General features: G+C 44.5%; 3 protein-coding genes across 9 annotated transcripts in view; 2 read left to right on the top strand and 1 right to left on the bottom strand.

Moving 5' to 3' along the window:
- Positions 1–21,900, bottom strand: part of LOC118503664 — a 239,104-nt gene that overhangs the window by 53,249 nt on the left and 163,955 nt on the right. The gene's annotated exons all lie outside the window — the stretch shown is intronic.
- Positions 8,126–16,656, top strand: LOC118503668 (fasciclin-3-like). Its single transcript, XM_036037204.1, has 4 exons — positions 8,126–9,143; positions 13,239–13,901; positions 15,181–15,362; positions 15,460–16,656. The coding sequence occupies exons 1-4, from the start codon at positions 9,086–9,088 to the stop codon at positions 15,712–15,714; spliced, it is 1,158 nt and encodes a 385-aa protein (XP_035893097.1). The 5' UTR covers positions 8,126–9,085; the 3' UTR covers positions 15,715–16,656.
- On the top strand, positions 18,404–20,084 carry LOC118503669 (fasciclin-3-like). Of its 4 annotated transcripts, none has more exons than XM_036037208.1 (5): positions 18,404–18,711; positions 18,777–18,988; positions 19,100–19,429; positions 19,499–19,687; positions 19,765–20,084. In XM_036037208.1, the coding sequence occupies exons 1-5, from the start codon at positions 18,554–18,556 to the stop codon at positions 19,947–19,949; spliced, it is 1,074 nt and encodes a 357-aa protein (XP_035893101.1). In that variant the 5' UTR covers positions 18,404–18,553; the 3' UTR covers positions 19,950–20,084. The 4 variants fall into 4 exon arrangements, with proteins under 4 accessions (XP_035893101.1, XP_035893100.1, XP_035893099.1 ...); XM_036037207.1 differs by having other exon boundaries at positions 19,097–19,429; XM_036037206.1 differs by having other exon boundaries at positions 18,777–18,994.

Genomic DNA, 21,900 nt, shown 5'->3' with positions numbered 1-21,900 from the left:
CCCGATTGAAGCTTAACCAGTGTCCTAAATTATTCATTTATTCTTCGTACATCTTGTTCCACGGCCGGCAGACTTTAAGTGAGCCGAACCGGAACTGGTCAAAAATGTTCCATAATAGTGCAAAGCACAAAAAAAGGATAAGATTATATGGAGACAATGTAGCGGCTAGGCTGGACAAAAAATTCAAGAAGGCCTACACTCTCTCGAAGATGGAACGCGTGCAATCACAATAACGCTTATTCTCGAACCACCGTGGAGAACAGATCTTGATAGAGCATGGAAATGAAGATGCGCATAAATGAAATTTGACTCTTAATTAAAAATGGACCAGCCAATGGATTTCAACGCCAGGGTACAAGGGTTTTGTCCCTGCCTTGTCCTTGCGATTGCGGATGGCGATAGTAGATCAGCAGCAGGAACACCAGCACGACCTCACTGAGCAAGATGAAGAAAGTCAATTTATTCATTCATTCTACAAGAACGGTTGCCCGAATGGCTGACGGCATTTCCTTTTTTCGTAAAACAAGGACACACAAAAAACTATCAAATGATCTATTTCCAGGGAAAAATTGCGACGATTCAAATCAGGGTCCAGTCATTTCGCTTGATGATAGAAGCATGTCCTTTTGTTTAATGTGTTGGCTCCCGAAAGAAGGGTCCTCGAGGGAGCGCTTCACTAGTTTATTGGGGAGTTTTATTTGTTTTAAATTGTCAGATTTAGATACTTACTACCAGTAAGCATATGGTGTAGCTTTTAACCCTTATTTTGAGTCCGAGTTAAGATTGATCTGAGCAAAAAAACTAATTTATTGTTGGTTCTTGTGCTTCAAAATTATGAAGCAATAACTACCATCAATTCCATGACCAAAGACTCCATAAAACAATGACTCAAGTAGGACAGAATGGAATCCACACCGGCTGGAATTTAATCCTTCATGCTGTACAAACGATAAAAACCCAACATCATCTCGATCGTATCGCGAAACCTTCGGGAAAAGAAGCTTGCTCATCTTGCCACTCCACTGCCAGACATACTAAACTTCCCATTCGGAACGGACCACCGTGACAAGCGTTCATCAGATAGCATGAAACCAACCACGAAAACCATGCACTACACTACTGATCATCATCGATTGTCACTACACGACCGCTAATAAACATCTCCACTATCGACAACCCCGTCACCCGTCCGCTAGTACATGTGTTACCCGAGACTTCGAACGCTACTTCGGAAACACGGCGGAAGTTGGCTTTAATTACGCCACCCGGACCTATCCATGGGTAGAGAATTGATTGTTCGGCACGGACAAAGCTCGTGCCACGATTGTAAAACAAGGTTCGTTTTTGGTTTTTTGACGTCGGCCCTCGAAGGTTGCAACCAGGGAGACAGGGAGTGCCGGCGAACTAGACTGCCGCGAATTGCAACGGTGCACTATTCTTTCGCCGCTGCTGCTGATGAGGATGCTGATCCGATGATCTCATCATTTTGGAACTGTTCGGTTCCAGCAAGTCCCTCCACCCCGAGCACTTGCCAAGGCACTTGCAATCAGCGCTCGTTTGTTGGTGCATTGTCGGCAAAGGAACTTCATCACGTCGTGCGATAAATGTGATGGAGCTGGGCAAATTAAAATGTGGCGCGCGTGTGGGTTAAGGATGGGTTGGGCTAGAGAACAATGCAAGAATGGGAATGGTAATTTATAGTAAAAAAAAACAGGGCGTAATTAAATATTACCCGAGAGAAGAGAGATAAGAGGGATGCTAGCGAAGAGTTTATTGTACCAAAACTTTTACAATGGTCTAATTACTTCGTGAAGTACTCATTAAAAAACGCAATTTAAATAATAATCTGTCAACAAAAGTGAACGTATCAGTCGAGGCCTTGGCATTTAGTTGAAAATATGAAGTCGTCAGTACTTTTAAGATTAAAATCGATCTAAGCTACCAGGATCCGAAAATACTGGGGATTATGGCGTTCTCAGCTACTGATGACTGTGTTCATTTGCGTTCATTTGTTCATTTCTGAGTCAAATTTGGAAGATCCGAAGTTTCCCACCTTTTTATCGAAATACTAGATGTCTCGTGCAAATATCAGAGCACCACCAAGAGGTTCATATTCCAGGTAGTCCTACTATGATGACTCCTCCTCATAAAGTTTAAGTTGAGATAAGGGACAATCGCTCTCACATGGCGATTACAGCCGTGCTACAGTGCTGCCAAACCAACCAAAACAAAATCTAGAACGTTAATCTCGCTTCTTGGCCTTACGACCTCTTTGAACTTGGCTGCCATTAATGGCTTACTAGACTTAATGATACCACGTAGTTAAATAATCAGTCCTCACTACAAGGGAAAGGTGCGGATAGGATTTGAACACCGGTCCTTCCGTATGAAGAGCGACACCGTTGTCGCCCCGATCAGCAAAATTCAGAACTTCCAAAGTTTGGTCGGAGAACCTATATGATCTCAAGTGTTGTTAAAAAAATAGATAAATTACTCGCAAATCGCTTCTTTTCTCTTAACGTCATTTGTTCCTCACATGTCCCACCGCACACGAACAAAACAATCAAGAAAACTACTCGAAAAACACCTTCCAATCCAAACCAATCTGTTGTTGACATCAACAGCCCTGTTTGTGCGACTGCTTGCAACGCCACGATACGGTTCACCACCGAGCCCGTATAACCGGGCAAATCGATTTAGGCCATAAAAAAAAAAAACGAACGATCCGTTCCGTTCCGCGCCGCAAACCAACAGTCAAGAATTCCGAGCCAGAAACCGGTCATCCACATTTGCCTTCCTGCCGGTAAAGGTAATTGGCCGTAAAAATGGTCCCAATCGGCGCTTCCCGCCCGTTTCTGCAAGTTCGCTCGTCGCAGGTGTCACAGTTTTTCGCGTTACCAACGGATTCGTTGACAACCGCCGCGTCAACCGGGATGAAAACAAGCGGATATTAAGGTCATGCAACGGGTATCTGTGGATGTCTGTGGATCAGATCACTTTCTCCCGGTATTGTCATTGAATCATGTAAAATCGATCGAAACACATTAACTGGGTCTGCTGCTACGGATCAGAGATGAAGTTGTTTTTCTTGACCATCATCCTAAGCCCTCCAAAGTTCCTAGCCTTCTAAAGAATAAATTAATCTAATTTGCATACTGGATTTCGTGTATCTTAAACGGCCTGATAACGTACCATCTTCAGCTGCTTCACACCTGGATTCTTTCGCTCGCGCTTATGTTGCATGCTGCACGCCTTCTCTGAAGACGGTTTTCTCTCTTCACGCTCAGCTTCGTCTGCCTCGGCAAAGCTTCCATACATTATGCTTCACACATCTCGTTCTCTTTTGCAAACGCACACACCGAAACATCACCACGACCATCAGCCAGCTCAAGAAGTACCATCATCATTTCGCGCTTTCGTACGATCACCTCAGTAGCATTTCGGTTGGCGTCCGGACGCCACGGCGGTTTGCGCGATCGTGCCTTTAACGTCTTCCGTTGCTTCCAAAACAATACATCCACAGCTGAGCGAGAGAGAGAGTGCGAGTGACAGGCACACGGGATCGAGACTTTTAAAGCCTATTTCCCACACAAACTGGCAACACTGCCACCGGGTTTTTTTTCGCGTGCCCGAAGTGTGAACGAGTTTCGTACGCGTAGTGCGTTTACGCGCGTGACTCAACCCGGCCATCAGCTGGATGTCGTTGTGCTGATAATGACCACGGAAAACACACCGAACAGTTCCATCGACGCACTTACATTGTAAACCGGTGTTTGAGGTTTAATTGCGCCACGGAGCACTCGAGAATGTGATTGCGTTTGAAAGAATCTGTTGAATTATTGATCGGTGCTTGGACGGGCCGCGGAATCGCAGCAGCAGCAGCTGTACAGCTGTGTTAACCTTCAAGTGAGATCAGCCCGTGAACTTGATAGTTTCGAGCGATGATGGCTCCGGTTGTTCGTTCGATGCTTACAGTGTTGAGGAAACCTTCGCCGAAGCATCCGCTGATGCATCTATGAGGTTCTTAAGTTGTGAATATGGCTGAAGATAGATTAAGGTGCTGGAGCTGGATGCGTGATCGTGATGTTCAACTAATCAATCAAGCTAACGAGCTATAGTCGAATCTGGTGTGGTGTGGAATAGTGTGTGTTGACTAACCGTTTAAATTTAGCAATAGAATAGCCTCAAGTATATTAATCAATCCTCTGCTTTACTACGATTGATCCGAGAGCATTCATAAGAGCTAACATTGAATATCAGGTGTAAATTAATATTCAACTTAGTCATTTTTAGTCAACTATTTACGACTAAGTATGTTTAACATCATCTGAAAGCTATGTTGACGAGTTATATCATAAAAAGAGACCTCGGAAGACTTCAGCAACAGCTATTGCACGATTGATTCAAACGATATACGCTAACAGGTGTCATTGGCCTTGTTTGTCTTTTCATTTTCGCTAATCTTCTACACAAACACTTATCAATGCCTCAACGATGCTTGTGCGTAAAATGTGTTGTTTGCATGATCGAAAACATACCAATGTTTGATACTTTCCCTGGCTCGAAAATCCCCAGAAAAAGTCTTCCCATTTAGAGATATCCCGTTGCGAAGCCCACTTAAACATCATCAACTTTCGATTGGCATCCATCTTCGGCTTGTGTGTCCACAAATTCTTAACCACATGTCTAAGCATTATGTCATCTGTTTACATGTACACTTATCACGAGAGCGGATGCATCAGCCGTGCGAGCATTTGTCGGTAATTAATGAGCTTCCTTATCATGCGACACAGCTCATATACTGTGCCTGCCTGCTAATTTGCATCAATTAACACTCGTCCGACCCTTTTTAACCGTTCCCGACCCTTGCGACAGACATCTTGAGGCATGTTGTGCCATCGGGTATTTAAATAAAAAAGCTCCATAACACTTAGCAGCTCGTCCTACTAATTGAACTCCAATCGAAATCTCACTCGATGCACCTGACCTTGAAGTCCTCGACTCACTGGGGGCTTCTGGGGTTGACACGCATTTGCAACATCTGTGCCGGTGCCCTTTTCCGAAAAGCACCGTAATGAAGCCCCATTACTCACCGAAACTAAATCAAATCCAACGAGCTAACCACCCGCCTGTGACACGAGAAAAGGAGGACGCTTTCCCAGCTGCGGGAAATGTCTGACATTGACATATCGTTAAGCTGTTAGGTACATTGCTCGCACAAATCAAGGTCAACCTCGTCTCTCCGCCAACGCCAAGATCTTTTCCTTACGCTGGTATTCCGTATTTGTCATCAGCTTCGAGGGAAATGGAAAATCTTTCGGGCGCGCTGGCAAGAAGCATCGGCATTACCCCCGGCAAGATCGATAAAAGTAACACAAAAATGTCGTCCCGTATGTCGAGCACCGGGTGGGCCAAGCTGCCAGATGCTTTTGCCTACTTCTTGCAACCGCCTTAGTTCCCTCATGTACCCCAGGCTTTACGAGGCTTCCGGACACATGACACACACCTTCATGCCTATTTTCGGCACCGAATACTACTCATTTGCATCTTGAAGGGATGGTGGCCTCGTTTTTCGGTCGAAGTAGAACATAAGTTCAGCGCATAATGGTGGCCTTTTGAGTGCTGGTGCTAGCAGCCGCTGTTTGACGGGTGGTAATTGTCTACGGAACCAGCAATTAGACTCGCCTCAGAATTAAGAGGAGAAGGAGTTTGCCTGGTTTTTGGGTAAACATTTTGCACATTCGGTAGAGTGTCTTGTAATGAACTATCTGCCAGTCAACGGCTAGGGGAGCAGTGTCTCTTATGCATGTAAAGTACCACATTAATGGGCGAGGTTGTGGGAAATATAATTTCCTATTCATAAACTCTATTTAATGTTTTGAGGATGGTTTTTGCAAACTTTTTTATTCTCTAACGTCACTCTTTGTATATTTCAAATTTGAATTAGAAAAAAGCGTTGTAAGCTTCTTTAAAAATTTGCTCATGAACAATAAATTAACAACCCAGCTCTAATTTCTCCATTTCTCGTTCAATGTCATTTCGTCTTCCCACTCGAATTATCTACCTTGTGCTCTAATTTGAACACCGGCGCAAAAAAACAACATGGAAACCTGTGTCTCGTACGAAGCTCACTGTTCTCACGCGTACTGACGCACGGCACGAAGACCGCGCAAGGTACGAGCACGAAAGAAGCAGCTTAACTGGAATGAAAGCATACTCCATCTCTTACGCCTGGACTTTCAGGCAGCATTAAAAGCCCTTGCACAAACGAAACACGCTGTACAACAAGCGTACCACCGCGTTGAGTGGCTGACGCTAACTTGATGAGTTTACGATTTCGAAAGCCCAAAGGTGCCGAAACCTTTGCATTGTCCGTGGTGAAACGATGCACATCTTGGTCCAACTATTATGTGAAATGAGCTAATCGACCATGGTGGCTAATGCAGATGTGGATGGATGTGGATTTTTTTTTGCGGTGTGGGTCAATAATGGCGACAGGCACTGCAGAGCGTTTGACATTTGGCGTCTTTTTTGTTGTTGTCGTGGCGGAAAATCAATAAAGTCTTGCATCGGATCGTGATGATCGTATTGCAGCTGATGGATGGCTGTACACGAAGGTTATTGTTCATAAATCAGACATATCGGGCTGGAGTTTGCGGAAGACTGTGGAACGCTTCCCTGGTTAAAGTTCTCCGATTAAAGTTCTGGCTGTAGAATTTGAATAATTGATATTGATTCAAGGTTATGTAGTTCGATATTATGAGTATCTCATAAGCAGACAATCCAGTTTAAAAGCCAATGTCTCGAGGAGCTTTTTTAGTTCAGGAGGCACGACAGCCTAAACTGCTTCCTTCACTATGGGATCGTCGCAAGGACATCTCGTTCAAAAGCTATGAATGGCATCAATTACAAATAATATTGCCCTCTAATAGATATTTCTGAGCTTTGACACATGTCTGAAGAAGAATAGCATTTTTATTCAAATCATGACTCATCTATCGTATCAAAGTGCTCATTCCACATATCAACCAGCTTAAAATGCCATTACAATCTTATAGGAAATTTTCTCCTTACGCAAGGCACAAATTACTCATTATATATTCATCATAAATATTAAACATCAATTAAACGTAATACAAAGGAGGCGACAGAAAAAAAACCCAACCGAACTAATTTGAATACCCACACGGCCCGCAATCCATCCAACTCGACCATCAGTGCCTCAGACACCATCCCAGAGAGTCCATATAAACAAATCGCTTCCTCCCACCCCGAAAAACGGAAACGACGCTTGCCAAACATTGGACTGACCCCTATCATCAAGTCAGCGCCTACGATTCGTGCGTAAACTTTTTGGCTTTTTACAACACGGCACCCCAGTTTGTGCGGGTGACCAAAAGTGCGTAACTGTGTAACTGGGGAGGGAGCCGTGAGTACAATACAATGGTGCGACCGGTCCAGTTGAGCGAGAGGGTTGGGGAGTAAAGCGTGAGCAACAGCACCAAAGCGCCAGGAGAGTAGGTTTAAATATAAAAATGTCTACGTCATCTCAAGTGAAACTGCCCTGCTGTGGGGCGCGGAAACCGAAACCGAAACTCGACTTTGAAACCGTTTCGGCATGCGGGATCAATTGTATTTTTGCTCTCCAAACACACTGGTGTAGATTTGTGTTTGAAGTCAGAAAAATTATGAATTCTTTTAAATTGAATTCCGTTTATCTTTTGGAGGAAAAATATAAAATTGAATAACATTTTTGTTTTAACCCAGACTAGTGTTTATGTATGTTTCATTCTTTTCTAATAAAATTTGTATTGGCGATTAGTAAAAATTTAAAATATTTTAAACAACAGACAGATAAAATAATTACAAGAAATGGTTAATGCTTCACCCAGCTATTAACAAATGGAAAAACCAACGAAAAATACTAAAATACTAGAATAAAATTACTTAAGTAGATAAATTAAATTTAATCATTACAACAAGTATAATAATTGAATGTATCAAGAAATCTCTCGTAACTTCAATCAACACACAACAGTAAAACAATCCTTTCTCTGTCTGTCAATTTAAATAAAAACTAACAAATTCTCTTTTTCCATAACCTTTTTACCAAAACTGTCTATACAGCGGGCACATAGTGCACACGCGGGTGCCATGGTTCTGTTTGCTTTTGCAGCCAACGCACCAAAGTCCAGCGCTTTCGTAGTGGTAGCTCCGTAGTGTAAGTGTGTAGTAGCGAATTAGTCACTCGCCAGACCGGTCACTGCAGCGGCATCCCGAACGCACCAGCACCAAACACGTCCAGCGTCTTATCAGTGCGTCAAGGGTGTCGGTACGTTGGGTACGGTTCGCAACAACGACCACAACCATAGCGGCGAAGAGAATAGCTGAAGGTGTAGTTCGTCTCGTCTTCCGAGGTGTTGTGTTTACTTTCTACGTACACTGGCAGCTCGTGCAATGGTTACGCGCGTGCCGCCGTGAATAAGGAAACCCCTACACCAGACGTGACGCCTGTGTGAGCGATGAGACCGCTACAGACCGGGCGAGCGTGAACGAAAGAGTGAGTGACGCTATACAGCGCGCGTGCAGCAGAGTCGTGAGTCGCGCGGAGCGAGCTCACCGTGAGACGGACGCTCGCTGCTCACGCTCACCGTCTAGTTTCAGCGCGGTTTTAACGTGAGTCGGATCGATTTCGCCGTTCAGTTCACTCGACAACATCGGCTTTGGTGGTGGCAAGCGTAACAACTGGCCGCAAAACTGATAAACCAGGCAAACCAACCTCGTATCGTGCTTTTGTATGTGGGTGCAAACTCGTGTGTGCGTGTGTGTGCTCTCTCGCTCTCTCTCTCGGTGGGTGTATGTGTGTACCGGTCTTTTGCGTAAAAGCGTGAAAATTTAAAAAGCAAATACAAAACAAAACTCGCCACCCGCAACGACGAAACAATATCGTTTACTGTTTGCCCTTTTCGCGGCGCTGTTTTGGGGCGGCTGAGAGCGTGTGTATGTGTGCACAACTGTGTCCAGCAGCATCCAGCAACCGAACGTTCCTTCCCGTCCAATCCACCGCCCTACCAAATCACCAAGGATGCAGAACAATCATCACAGACATCTGGCCCTTCTGGTGGCATTTTGTTCGTGTTACAGTAAGTGCCACAAAACACATCACCAGACAATTTCGTCACTTAATATGGTTGGTCTGGGTGCGTCAAAGGAAAACCAACCGGCAACCGGTGACGATACACCTAAACCAGTTCGACCGGCCCTCTTTGTTTGTTGCTTATGCTGTGTGTGCAACTTGAGATGCTTGTGCAAAAAAAAAAAAAACAGACAAAAGCAACAAACCCCTCTAACCTTGAGAACCTGCCCCGAACCAAAAATCGGCAACGGCATCCTTCGCTTCCTTACCGGAGAGAGCGGTACATGTATGCCGACAACCAACCTATCGGGGATATGATTTTCATTTTCGTTTTCAGCGAAGTGATGCTTTCAGATATATTTAAAAAAAACCTTAAGCGGCGCATGCAGCATGGTCGTAACCCATCGAACAGGATTTACTTTCTTTCGGAATGTGTGTTTCTAATTTTAAACACACGCGAAGCATCGGGGGCATCACGCCGCCGTTGACACTTCGAAGAACGAAAACTGATTAACGTGCATTCCGGAGCCGTCCTCTTGTCGTTCGTTCCCATCAGTCTATCTTTTTTCTCGTGAAAAGACGGTTACGCACGGAGGAAGGTGATAAGAATAAACACGTCTTGGCTTGAAAGGTTTCTTATCTTTTACACCGGCACAAGGTGCGTTTGTTTGGTTGTGTATAAAACATATCGGAGGAAAGATATTCATTTCCGGTTGCATTGCTCACCGGGATGGAATTGCTTGTATTTTTATTTTAAAGCACCAGCGCTACCTGTACACAAAATTCGCACCGTACTGTATGCTTGTCACATTAATTGATTCGCTATGAATTTGTAATTTGTAATTTTTTCTTCCTATTGTCAGTGGCAGCCAATTAATAATTCGTTTTCAATTTATAATTCCATATTGAGATAAAGAATGAATCAATCTACTGACAAGTGAATAAAGGCAATAAATTAACTGTGAAGATTTTACTCTTTCAAAGAAAATTAGCTTCACTTTCGTTCTGCTAGATTTGATACAATATCTGGAAGATAAACTTGTTGCAGCACAGAATATTTTAACCGTTCTAATTTTTTTTTCTACTTGCTTTTACTTTTTCGTTAAACATTGACAGTTTTTTTTTATCTTATCGGATGATTTCTCAATTTTCTGTATCTTTTAATATAGTTCTTCAAGAAAAGAGCAGCAAGTTAGTAATTCAAGACCTATTTGAAAATCTTTTTTTTATCTATAATATTTTTTTTTTATTCATAGAAAAAATGGAAACCCAATCATATTTAAAGGCTATTTCGCATAAAACTAGACAACATATCATGTTTATATCTATATTTTGTTCTCAACTTATTTTTGTTCTTTTCACGTGTTACTCTTTTCGTATGACGTTTTTCTTATTTGTTTCAATTTTTATATTTTTGAGTTTTTGTCATAAAATTGGAACTATCTTTTATTATTTATTATTTATATTTCTGATTCATTCTTATCATGTTTTTTTGTATATACATTCTTTTTTTGGCTTTATTTTCTTTTCTTTTTTCATCCTTGCTTTTTATTTCAATTTCTTCAGTTTTCTTTTTTCAGTTTTCTTTCCTTTTTTTATTTGTTCTTTCTTATAAAAAGCTATATAATACAAAAAAAGGGCACCTTATCCCGGGTGAGCTCGGTCCAAAAGGACAAATTATCACCCCAACTCAAAATAAAAAATAATTTCTTCGCAAACACCTTCCAAAACAAGGCGAAAATCACATTAATTAAGGCTGCTGTAATCGAAGCAGCACGCGTGACAATGATTGTTTCAGTTCATCAACCATCTTCATTAACACGGATGGCATTCTGCCACCATATGTAATTAACATATTAAGTCAATCGAGATGCATTTTTGCTGATAAAAACCCCTCTATTGAATTGAAGGTTATAAACTAATCTTGCAACACGGCGCAAACTGTCAGTGGGTCTGCATACACCCACCCACCCACATAACAATGCACGATTTGTTGAAATGGGTGACACCACCAGCCAGGCACGTTTCATTCTTTTCCTGGATGTGTGTAAAGTACGAGCCAAGATGAAACAGTTCCAATCGTTTCTTCTAACCTGGCAAAAACAGTTGTGTCAAGCGAAGCCTCTTTCGCCATCGCTCTTCGAATACACAAGAAGCAAACACACACGGACAGTGGGTGCGTTAAAGGCGTAGTTAAATTTTATGATTCATCACCATTCGCTCGAACAGTCGCTATCTTCTGTCTCTTATCAGTGGCCCAAGCACGATCGGAATACATAAACACACGTCTAAGGCTAGCAGACATACCAAAGATTCGGTTTTGATTCCTTTTTTTTCGGGGTTGCGGAATTGGACAAAGAACAGTTGGTCAAAACGGAGCATAGCAAGTCCTTCTCACCCCCTCCTTCCGAAACGCTGGCCCCGAAGTCACGATGCATGCGTCAATTTTCGAGCATTCAAATCGATTTGCCAAATTTAGCTTCCTAAGCGTGGTTTTGTGTGTGACGAAATAGCACGAACAACCACCGGCTCCTGCTGGGACTCAACTGTTTTTTTCTTCTTTGGAGCAACACATTCACTTTCAATCTCTTCGCAACACATTGGCGTACTTTAAGAGTGACCGGGGTGGTGGCCATATAATAAATCATTTAATTTTGCACTGCGCCGTTCATTAGAAACATGTGCGCGTAGACACAAACGGCTAAATGGAAGCATCTGGTACGGTCGGCCGTCTCTAGCCCCAGATTGATGGAGATAAATTCAAATGGTTTAGCATAAAGTTACAAATGAACCGCCGCTGCCTCTCGGCTCTCTGCAGTTTTATGCCACCAAAACACACAAAATGATTGATACATTGTTCCTCACACATTTTTTTTTAAACACACTTTCGACTCTTAACCACCGATTCTTACCACCCAATTTGAGCGGAATATGGGTTTTTGAAACGAGCCCCTAATGCGCGCTGCTTTTTATGTCTGCAAGCACACTGTAACAACCATGCCCATGTTTACTGCTCGAGCTAAAAAAGAAAATTGCCAAAATGGTTTTCCCTGAAGAATGGATTGATACTAGCAGAAGCAGCAGCAGCAGCAGCAGCAAAACAGAGACTCGAAACCTCCATGGAATGTGTTTATTTCCTTGAAGGTGGGAGTTTCCATGCCGTCTGGATCTCGCAACACTACGCAGGAATAAATAAACAAAATGGTTCGCAAGTTCAATTTGTTCCTCAATTTCTCACTCTGATGAGTCTACCAGGTTCGAGGGTTTTCGTCTGGCAAGGCGGATCTTAGCTAAATGGACGGATGTGGAGTGTTTTTCTTGGCTGGAACGTCTGAACACTAATTTGGTGTTGGGTGTAATTGGTGTTGGGAAAATTGAGCTATTTTTAGCCGAAGGTAACAGAGATAAGTTTGGTGTGTTGGACGATCTGGAGGAAATTATTTTCGATTCTTTATGATTATTTTAATAAAGCAAAACCATATCTCAATAGATCGAATGAAACGTTATCTAACTTCAAGGCGTTCCTCGACATGGCCGATAGTAATGGAAGATGTAATATTCCCGTCACGCGCGACATGTACGCTTACTCATAATCCATAATTCCCTATTTGCATTTCCCACTGCAGCTCCAGCTGCTCTGCCCGCGATGAACTTCCCTACCCGCTAACCTTTGCTACTCGGTCGGGTGGCTTTAGCTCGGTTAAATTCGAGATTTGGTGCAGACCTGGGTGCGGAGACACACGATCTAGATAAGACACGAGTGTAACCTACTCCAAGAGTCATACCAAAGTCAAAGTGCCGAGTTGAGATCATCCCGTCGCGACGTGACGCGATGCTCTTCAAGCCACTTGAACCAAACGGGAACATCAGCCAAGAATCGAGCATCTGGCGTCTGGTGACCTTCAGTGTGGCCCCGATTTAATTATTATGACAATAGGCACCCGCGGGTGTACGCATTAACAACGCACGGGCCCTTAACGGACGGTTCGCCCAGGGTCGTGAAAAATCAATATTGACTCCATTACGCCAACACCTTCCCTTTTCATTCGCTTGTGACATTCTTTCTCACTGATTTCTCGTTTCTCGTTCCCTTCATTCGTAGGTCTCCTAACACCAGTACAGTCGCAACAAATAGAAACCGTGCCCTTGTCACCATCGTACCACACACTGTACGAACGCAACGTGGATCTACTCTGCCGAGCCGGCAAACCCATCGACCAGTGCCGCGTTCGGCTTCCCGGGCCTTCCGCCGAGACGTTCGACGTTGGCAGCTTACCGGCAGGCGTCAAGCGCATCGGTGACGATTCGCGCGGAGAATGTGGCGTACGGTTGAGCACGTTTACTTCCGAACGGGTCGGCAAGTTCGTCTGCATTGTCACGATCAGCGGAGAGGAGCATGAGGGTTCGATCGAGCTACGGCAGCGTGTACCGCCTCGACCCACGGAGCTGAAGATCTCCAAGAATACTGCCCTGATCGATGGTGGTATTCGGGCGAACCAGATGCTGAAGGCGAGATGTGTTTCGCGATTCGGTTTGCCCGTGTCCAATCTTACCTGGTACCTGAACAACAGACCGCTCAACGACAGTCTGCTCAAACCGGCCCAGATTACTACGGAAATGCAGGATGGGAAAAATCTTCAAACCATCCAGCAGGAGGTGAACCTGTACGTTACACCGGAGGAGAACGGCCAAACGCTGGAATGTGTGGTCAATCATCCCGCGTTTAAATCCGAGCAACGGACATCGTTTCCACTAAACGTGAAGTGTAAGTATTCGGCGGTATGGGCATGAAGCGTGAGTCATGAATTTTGATGATCGAATAAGGGATTCGGACCTGCTCCACTGCATGTCATGGGAAACACCGGCATCTTTGGACGTAGAATTGGTCATCAATACTTTGGTTGGACAATTTATTAATCATTAGAGATGTGTTTTGCCAGATTTGGGGACAGTTCGTCTCATATTGATTTTAGAAATTGGTAGACATCGGATATCGGATCAAGGAAAAATCTAGTTTCTAAATCTCAAAAGTCTCTCCTTCACGGAAGCCAAGTATGTGCGTTCCCCATTCCCCTTTATATCTCGATGCTTCTTGAAGAGTCCAGCCAATGTCCTGGAAGCTCGCTGGTAAACTCAAATGAAATTTTGAGGTCAATAAAAGGAGAGACTGGGAAGAAAACATGTTTTTACGACCACCTCAAACAACCTCGACCGCTATAAACATCATGCAGAGAATTCCAATGAAGCGGTACAAGCTATGCCCGCTCCCTGTTGGAACCAACAAGAGTTTCTCGTGAAACAAGAAATTGTATGCTTTCGTCCAAGATGGAAGATATGTAAATTTTCGACCAAATTATTAACTGTTGCCTTTAGCCTTGTTTAGTAAGACAGTCTGCTATCATGCGAATCATATCTGCCTGTTCCAATAAACCTGATCACACTCACGTGGGACACGCGCTAGGATCATTGTGCATTGAATTGCGACATTTTAAATTACAACAATTATTGCGGATAGAAAACCCATTCTCCAGCCCATGACTAATTATTGGTAGGAATTATTTGCACAGCTGCTGAAGCTGAAAGCAAAACCCCGCGCGCTTGAGATGCAGCAGTTTCACGATGCTGCATGAAATATTCATCCCATACTCTTCCCGTAGTTTCACGCAACACTAATGAGAACCTTTATCGAACCTTGTCAAAGTTTACATGGGCCTCTTAATGAACGGCACAAAGAGCCGTTTGTTGCGGCCTGATTATTCCTACACATGTCGTTTGATGTTGCCGCAAGCAAGCAAGCGATGTAGATGTACGACCACCGAGCGACAAGGCACCTTGGTTCCGCTGAAACGGAAAACCCAAAGCCCCGGCTTGACTTGCACCGCTAGACTACTCCGACTGTACTCGGGCTAGAATTTACTGGCAAAATATCTCTGTTGACTCCAATTCCATCGAACGTAGTAAAGTGTGCTCTGGCGAGTGTTTTCCTTGAATTATGTTTCATTTTGCTTTCCCTCCCTTCGTCTGGTTCCCCGTCACACAAACAGTCGCACCGGAAGAGATACCACACATCCATATCGATGAGCTGCCGGCAACCGGAAGTGCAACGGTCAACATTACAATCCATGCCAACCCGCAACCCATCACCCGGTGGACCGTCAATGGGCGGCTGATAAAGGAGGGCGAATCGGTGGACATCTACCAGGCGTACATTCCACGTCCAACATCGGTAAGACACACACACACACAGACCCTTTCTCGAGCGGCCTCCCCCACACACACACACGCTGATCAATGTATCGTTTTCCGGCCGCATCCTTTTGCAGGGTAATGGCGAGTACAGGGTGTTGCTTAAAAACAACGACTGTTCGAAGGAGCGAGCGACGCTTTTCACGCTCGAGGCCTCCAACGTACTGGGCACGCAGACCTACATCATCAAGGCGGTTCGGGTGGACGACGAAGGGACGGAGGTGAACCGGAACGATGACTACAACTACAACGATGACAGCAACGGATCTACCTTCTGGCTGATAAGCGTCTGGACCTTCTTCTGCTCTGTGATAGCTACACGTCTGTTGTGAATCCAATTGTTTTCCAGTAGTCGAGCAGGACGATCGAGTCGGATTGCGCTGGCATGGGGGGGAGGGACCTTGTGCGTGCCCGTGTTAGGAGAATATTTCCACTCCCAGGATTCTCGAGGCTAACGGGTGACGGGTATTGTACAGTAAGGCTTGCTAGGTGAATGGAGATGGGGTGTGAGAGAGAGAGAGAGGTGAAATGAGATCCTGTTCGGAAATATTCTCCTACGGGCCACAAGCGGTCACCATCCTCCGCCCAAAACGCTGACCACAGATCTGTACACGTGTGTAGGGGACCAGTACGAACCGTACTTGTCGATTGTAAAATATGCAAACCGATCCGATAGTTCCTCCAGAAAAGTATTCGCACTGCAACAACAGCAACAAACCACCAGCAAACTACCTGATTCGATCCGCTCCGAGTGGTTTTACCAAAATTCTTCAACACCCGTTTCTGTTTCATAAACTAGAGTAAGGCACAGGGCAAAGGAGAGTGACAAACCAAAATGAAAACTGTTCCGATATATGTGTGAATGTGTGTGTGTGAAAGTGACCTCAAGTAAAGGGATGGGATGCTCATCCCCGTAAAATGTACGTGATTATTCGATGGAGATGCATTTTCCCGCCCAGCATTTCAGTGCCGCTAGAGGAAGCTAGATGTGTCAAAATGGAAACATTATTTATTTCATTACTCTCTCGCGCTACGAGACAATGCTTTAATGAATCTAATCTGTAGAAGTGCGATGCAGAACGATGTCGAGGCTGAAGTCGAAGCAGAAGCAACAGCACTAGCAGCAGCAGCAGCAGCAGCGACAAACCCAACGACAGAAAGTGTTATGTGGTATTCGTTTTAAAAACAACAGTATTTTTAGCGATCGTTTTGGTTCGCGTGAGCTCTTGGTGACCAAAACGAATGAATAAAAGAAACAATAAGCTTGTAAGAAACGTTTGATTTAATTACTTTTAATACTTTCGACTTTAAACGGGTTTGAAATGAGTAGACTGATGAGGGTATTGAAAGGAATTATCCGTAACGGTTATTCATGTACTGCTGATTGCATACCTTGCAGGCGTGTATGGAAAATGTGCTCAACAGACAGCCCACTCAGATGCAGGGTTGTCGAAATGAAAGTTTTCAGGGAAGGGGTTTCTTCTAGTCGCCTTTAAACGGATGTCCGCATTGCATTTTACTGATTTAACCATCGGTATTTAAATTTTACGCATTTCTTCTAGCTTCATAAAATAACGATGAATAGTCTTTAAAGGGCTCTCCTCAAATCGATAACAACCTCCAGTGATAAATTTTTAAGCAAACTGCTTCCCCTCTTTTGGCACTTGGTAAAGTAAATGATGTCATAATCATTGCCAATCGATTCTAACTACCCGATCCCAATTCCCCAAAACGAAAGGCAGTCTTGTTGGTCGATCCATTAAGAAGGGGTCAGAAATAGAAATGATCCACCCTCAACTGCTGCTCGACGGTAAACATTATACTACCGCAAACGATGGCATCATTGGGTAGATTGAATTTAATCGGCCTTGCAGCAGAGCTAGTAGCAAAAACAAAGAAGAATAACAACTACACACCTCTAAGCGGTCACTTGCGGTGTGTGGTTTAAAAACGGTCGCCAGGCGTACCATTTGCTTAACACAACGGTTTGGGTTGAAATTTCGCCCATCCAACGATCAGCATCGATCGGCGATGCAATCGCGAACCCGGACACCGGTACCATAAAACGATATAAAATGCTTCCTTCCGTCCAGCGCACCCCGCGAGACAAATAAAAGCCCCCAGGATGCGCTGGAAAGCAGTGTTAGCACCTCGCTGCTGGAATCTTCGCGAATCCTTCCAGCACAGAAATCGCCATAATACCGAAAACGAACAAAAAAAAGGTAAAAAGTCCAATCACAACCGCCACCATCACCACCAACAAGTCCCAGCAAAACCGTTTCACGGCCCTTCCGGCACGGGACTCGAGGGGCCTGCTAGCGGCACCATAAAAACCCAGCCTTTATGGGACTCGTTAGAACTTTAGATTGCCGAAATTTGAATTCCGTCCGGCTATTCGGCTGACCAGAGGAGGAAGAGTGGAAACGGCTACACCGCGCGCAACCGGTTCCAACCAAGCGCACCAAAACAAATAATTAACGAGAAAACGGCCCGATCGCCGCGCGGGCATTACACGACAATCTGGTCCGAGGAAGTCAGGAAGGTCCCGGTGTGGTGCTTTACTAAAAATTTTATTTCTTTTCGATTCAGCGATGCTGATCAGCAGACGCTCTTTGTTTACACACGGGTTTTTGGTCGTGTGGCGTTGATTGTCAACACGTTTGACATTAGGTCGGTCCGAAGGCACGTTTAGCGATTCCGGGGTTGAGGTTGAAGAAAAATTGATCAAATTAATATGCACCAGTGTGCCGGATTTTGCCAACATTCATCAATGCTACCCCGTTACCGAGGGGAGGATCTGCCAAACTGGCGCAATTAACACCATCTGATCTGTTCTGTCTGGCACGCTGGCTAGCTGGCGGAGAGGGGTGCGGAAAACGTTAGAGAACCGGTCATCGCCATCGCCCAAGAGCGAAGATGGTAACGATCTGATCCGGAACTGCGATCTTAATGACGTGTGGCGTTTTTTGGACACGCAGAATTTAAAAGCTCGCGACGCGACCATTCGGAAGCTCAGTTCAGTTCAACGGCTTGACGTTGAAGGAGGTTCTCGTGGAGGTTTTTTGTTTGGTATTTGTCGGGCAAAGAGAGTTCGAGTTTGGCTGCTTTGGGTAGCAAAGCGAATTCTGGTGCTAATTAGTAACGAGGAAACTTAAGCGAACGGCAATCAAGATGCGTATTCCAGTGTTTGTTGTGGTGTTTAGTGCAGTTTGGGGATGCAGCCATGCAATACAGGTTATAACGGAACCGTCTGGAAAAGTGACCGTTGCGGAGGGACAGAAGGATGTGAACCTATTGTGTCTTGTAGAGGAGCCGATGGATTTTTGCATGTACGTCTGAGGACATCAGCAATTCAGGATGCGATACTCATATTGCTACAATAAATTCTTTCCAGTGTCAAGGTCCCGGGAGCTCCGGCCCCTTTTGCCGCCAGTGACAAACTGCCCGCACCGGTGGAAGGTATCAAATTCTACGGACTTGGCTGGAGCAAGGGATCCTGCGGTATTACGATCGATACCATCAAACCGTCGCACGACGGACAGTTCGAGTGTACCGTGTCCGTTAAGGGTCAAACGTACAAGGGCCAGATTGACATAGCGGTCTCAGGTGAAGGTTGCTACCGATTGCACCAAATGTGACGGTCGTGACATTTCGACAGACGATACTATAACTTCTCGATCTCTTCCTTTCTCCCGCTCCCCTCCCCTACCCAAGCAGTTGCCCCCGAACCTCCGAAGATCGAGCTAGCGAGCAACGTGGACAGTCGTAACGGAGAATTTGAATTCGGCAAGAAGGTCACCATGAAGTGTGTGTCCCGCAACGGGTGGCCAGGTGCTAAGCTGTCGTGGTATCTTGATGGCGTAAAGCTGACGGAAGATGTCGGTGCTGAATACTCCGAAACGGCCAATCGACGCACGAATGTGGAGCAGATCTATCGACGAGCGATCGCCGTGGAAGACAACAAGAAGCAGGTGACATGCCGTGCGGAACATCCCGCCTATCCCGGTGGATTCATGGAGACAAGCTTGCCGATCAAATTGAAGAAAGGTACTAAGCTCTTCAAAAAGCTTCACATGGCAGATCTTAAACGATCTTTTGCGCTTTTTTATTGTTTAGTGTACACCAATGAAAAGCAAGAAGTGAAAAAGGAAGAGCTCACGGAGTTGATCAAGCCAAAAGCGCCGAAGCTGACAGTATCGAGTGAAGTTGCCCAGCGCAATGGAGCCTTCAAGGCAGGAAGCAACCTGGTGGTGCAGTGCATCTCGAAGGATGGCAATCCTCCGGCAGGATTCTTGTGGTTCCTCAGTAAGTAACACACGTTGCTCTACCAAATCAAACACAAGGACATCACATAATTCTGTTGCCTATCTCCACACCCTCAGATGATCAACTAATTTACGAAGGTCTTTCGGCACCGTTCGTCAGCAAGAACTTCCGGGGCAACACCGTCCAGCAGACGCTCACCTATCGTCTCAAGCCGGCCGATGACGGTAAGGTGCTCATCTGCAAAGCACGCCACCCGGAGGGAAGTGAAGAGACGCGGCTAAAAATCAGTACCTACAACTAAAAGAACACCTGCACCATCCGCTCTCTACTACGCAGCGTAAATCAGGGGGAGGAAAAAAAAATCTGAAAATCTTGTTTTATCTTTAAAGCTCTTGTTTACAAATGTCTCAATAAAATGTTATTGATTAAAATTTTATGATAATGAATTTATTGTTTGATTGTTGCCTATTCACACAAGCTAAGGTGTTGATTTTAAAATATTTACACACTATAGTTCGTTCAATAGCATTGCTTGTTCACTAGACAGTTCAAATGCAATTTTAAGCAATGATGAATTTTTACTTGTATTTAGACATTAAAATCCTAAAATGAAGGAAGAACTTCACTACCTGAATTTTAATAGTGTTTACTGAAATCAACTATATTTCTTGAGTATGAGCTCATGAAAATTCATAATGATTTAATACGATATGCGATACATATTACCACGTAGCACTGAAATCTCTAAAACATGCCTGACGAATCCATCTTTTTTTTTGTGATCAATTTGTAAGGCACTCATTTTCACAAAAAGGATACGCCATCCAGAAAAAAAATAAAAACTCTATAATTATGAGTTTTTTAACAATTAACTGATCTAACGCTTTAAACCCATAGTGAGAATAAGCCGGCGCAACCAGTTTAAATAAAGCCTTTTCCTCGTGTAACGCTTCATAACGGTTCGATACAGGGGCTCGCAACTAATGAGATGCAGTGAATAATTCTATTATATAAAATCAGGAAAACTTTTGAAAATTTTATGAAGATGCGTCGTTTATACAAAATAATTCATTAACTATGAAACCCAAAATTAGCCTAAAAAACAAATTTTATATTTTAAATCGTCCAAATCCAGCTCAAGAGCCTCAGGAAACGATCCCTGCATTAATGCTTTTCTCCATTCTCCGGTGAGTCAAGCAATTCAAACCGTTTGTAGGTTAACCACGCAAATCAAATACAGAACATAACACTCCCGTTCTCAACCTTCTCCGCCACAGAACAAGCAAAAAAAAATCCGAATCCATACGACATTGTATGAATGCCACTCTCCCGGGGAACCATTAGTTTTTCGTTAGTTGCCATCCTCCAAGGATTCATCATGCCGGGTCCGCAACCTCGTAGCATTGGTATTTAATTGTTTTAAGCTAAACGCGACGAAGGAAACAGTGAAAACAAACCTCAATCCTTGTGTACGTGCAGCAAAATCCAGGCACCATACCAGTTTTCCGATTCCGACAAGAAATGGTGGTCACTCACGAAAGATTTAGCTTTGCGGAACCCCGGCTTCCCTGCCGGCATGCTTACTGCTGCCTGCCTTGTTGGAGTAAACAAGAAGCGCAAGGAATAAGAGCACAAAATACGGTGACTTCATTTCGTATTGCTTTTCATGCTGCTTTCCTTGCTGCTCCACTGGAAACCGCGGAGAATGGGGAGTTTCTTTTTTGTTGTGCCCCTCAGAGCCTGGGCTTATTTTGACAGCAAAGTCAAAGAACAAAGCGCTCGTTGCTGGTCCACGTCTGCTTCTTACGCTCCGGCGCAAAAGAAACTCTTCCTGCCCTCCCCCCTTCTCTCCACCATCTTTTGGATCATGTTTTTCTTGTGTTTCCTTGGCCCACAGAACCTCGGACAGCCGCGGACTCCACTGTCCCGGGGTCTGTGCCACTGTCGGCTGTTCTCTTCTCCGGGTTTTCTCGCACGGTTTTCGTTCTTTGCCTCCCTACTGGACGGGCAGGCAGCTCAAGCATAAAGAAAACATAAAGTTTTATGCGGTCCCTGAAGCGACCCAAAACCGGCTTCTGAAGTCTTCGGCTTCCCCAAACTTGGTAACGGTCGAAAATGAATTGTTTGGTCACTCTCTTCGCTTTTTGTCATGTAACGAATGCACATGGAACCGTACAGCCCTTTTGGGAGTTAAACTCCCGTAAGAGAATGGGGGATAAGAGAGAGGAAAAAAAAGCGCAGACACGCACATC

This window comes from Anopheles stephensi, chromosome 2 (genome assembly GCF_013141755.1).
Source record: "Anopheles stephensi strain Indian chromosome 2, UCI_ANSTEP_V1.0, whole genome shotgun sequence".
Lineage (NCBI taxonomy): Eukaryota > Metazoa > Arthropoda > Insecta > Diptera > Culicidae > Anopheles > Anopheles stephensi.
This window is presented reverse-complemented; position numbering and strand designations above follow the sequence as displayed.

What these genes read in the sequence shown, in the direction of transcription:
- LOC118503668 (XM_036037204.1), top strand. Translation starts at nt 9,086, where the DNA reads ATGCAGAACAATCATCACAGACATCTGGCCCTTCTGGTGGCATTTTGT. An exon ending in GGCATTTTGTTCGTGTTACA is followed by an intron (nt 9,144 to 13,238) that starts GTAAGTGCCACA and finishes CTTCATTCGTAG; the next exon opens with GTCTCCTAACACCAGTACAG. An exon ending in GTTTCCACTAAACGTGAAGT is followed by an intron (nt 13,902 to 15,180) that starts GTAAGTATTCGG and finishes TCACACAAACAG; the next exon opens with TCGCACCGGAAGAGATACCA.
- LOC118503669 (XM_036037205.1), top strand. Translation starts at nt 18,554, where the DNA reads ATGCGTATTCCAGTGTTTGTTGTGGTGTTTAGTGCAGTTTGGGGATGC. An exon ending in GAGCCGATGGATTTTTGCAT is followed by an intron (nt 18,712 to 18,776) that starts GTACGTCTGAGG and finishes AATTCTTTCCAG; the next exon opens with TGTCAAGGTCCCGGGAGCTC. An exon ending in AGGATTCTTGTGGTTCCTCA is followed by an intron (nt 19,688 to 19,764) that starts GTAAGTAACACA and finishes CCACACCCTCAG; the next exon opens with ATGATCAACTAATTTACGAA.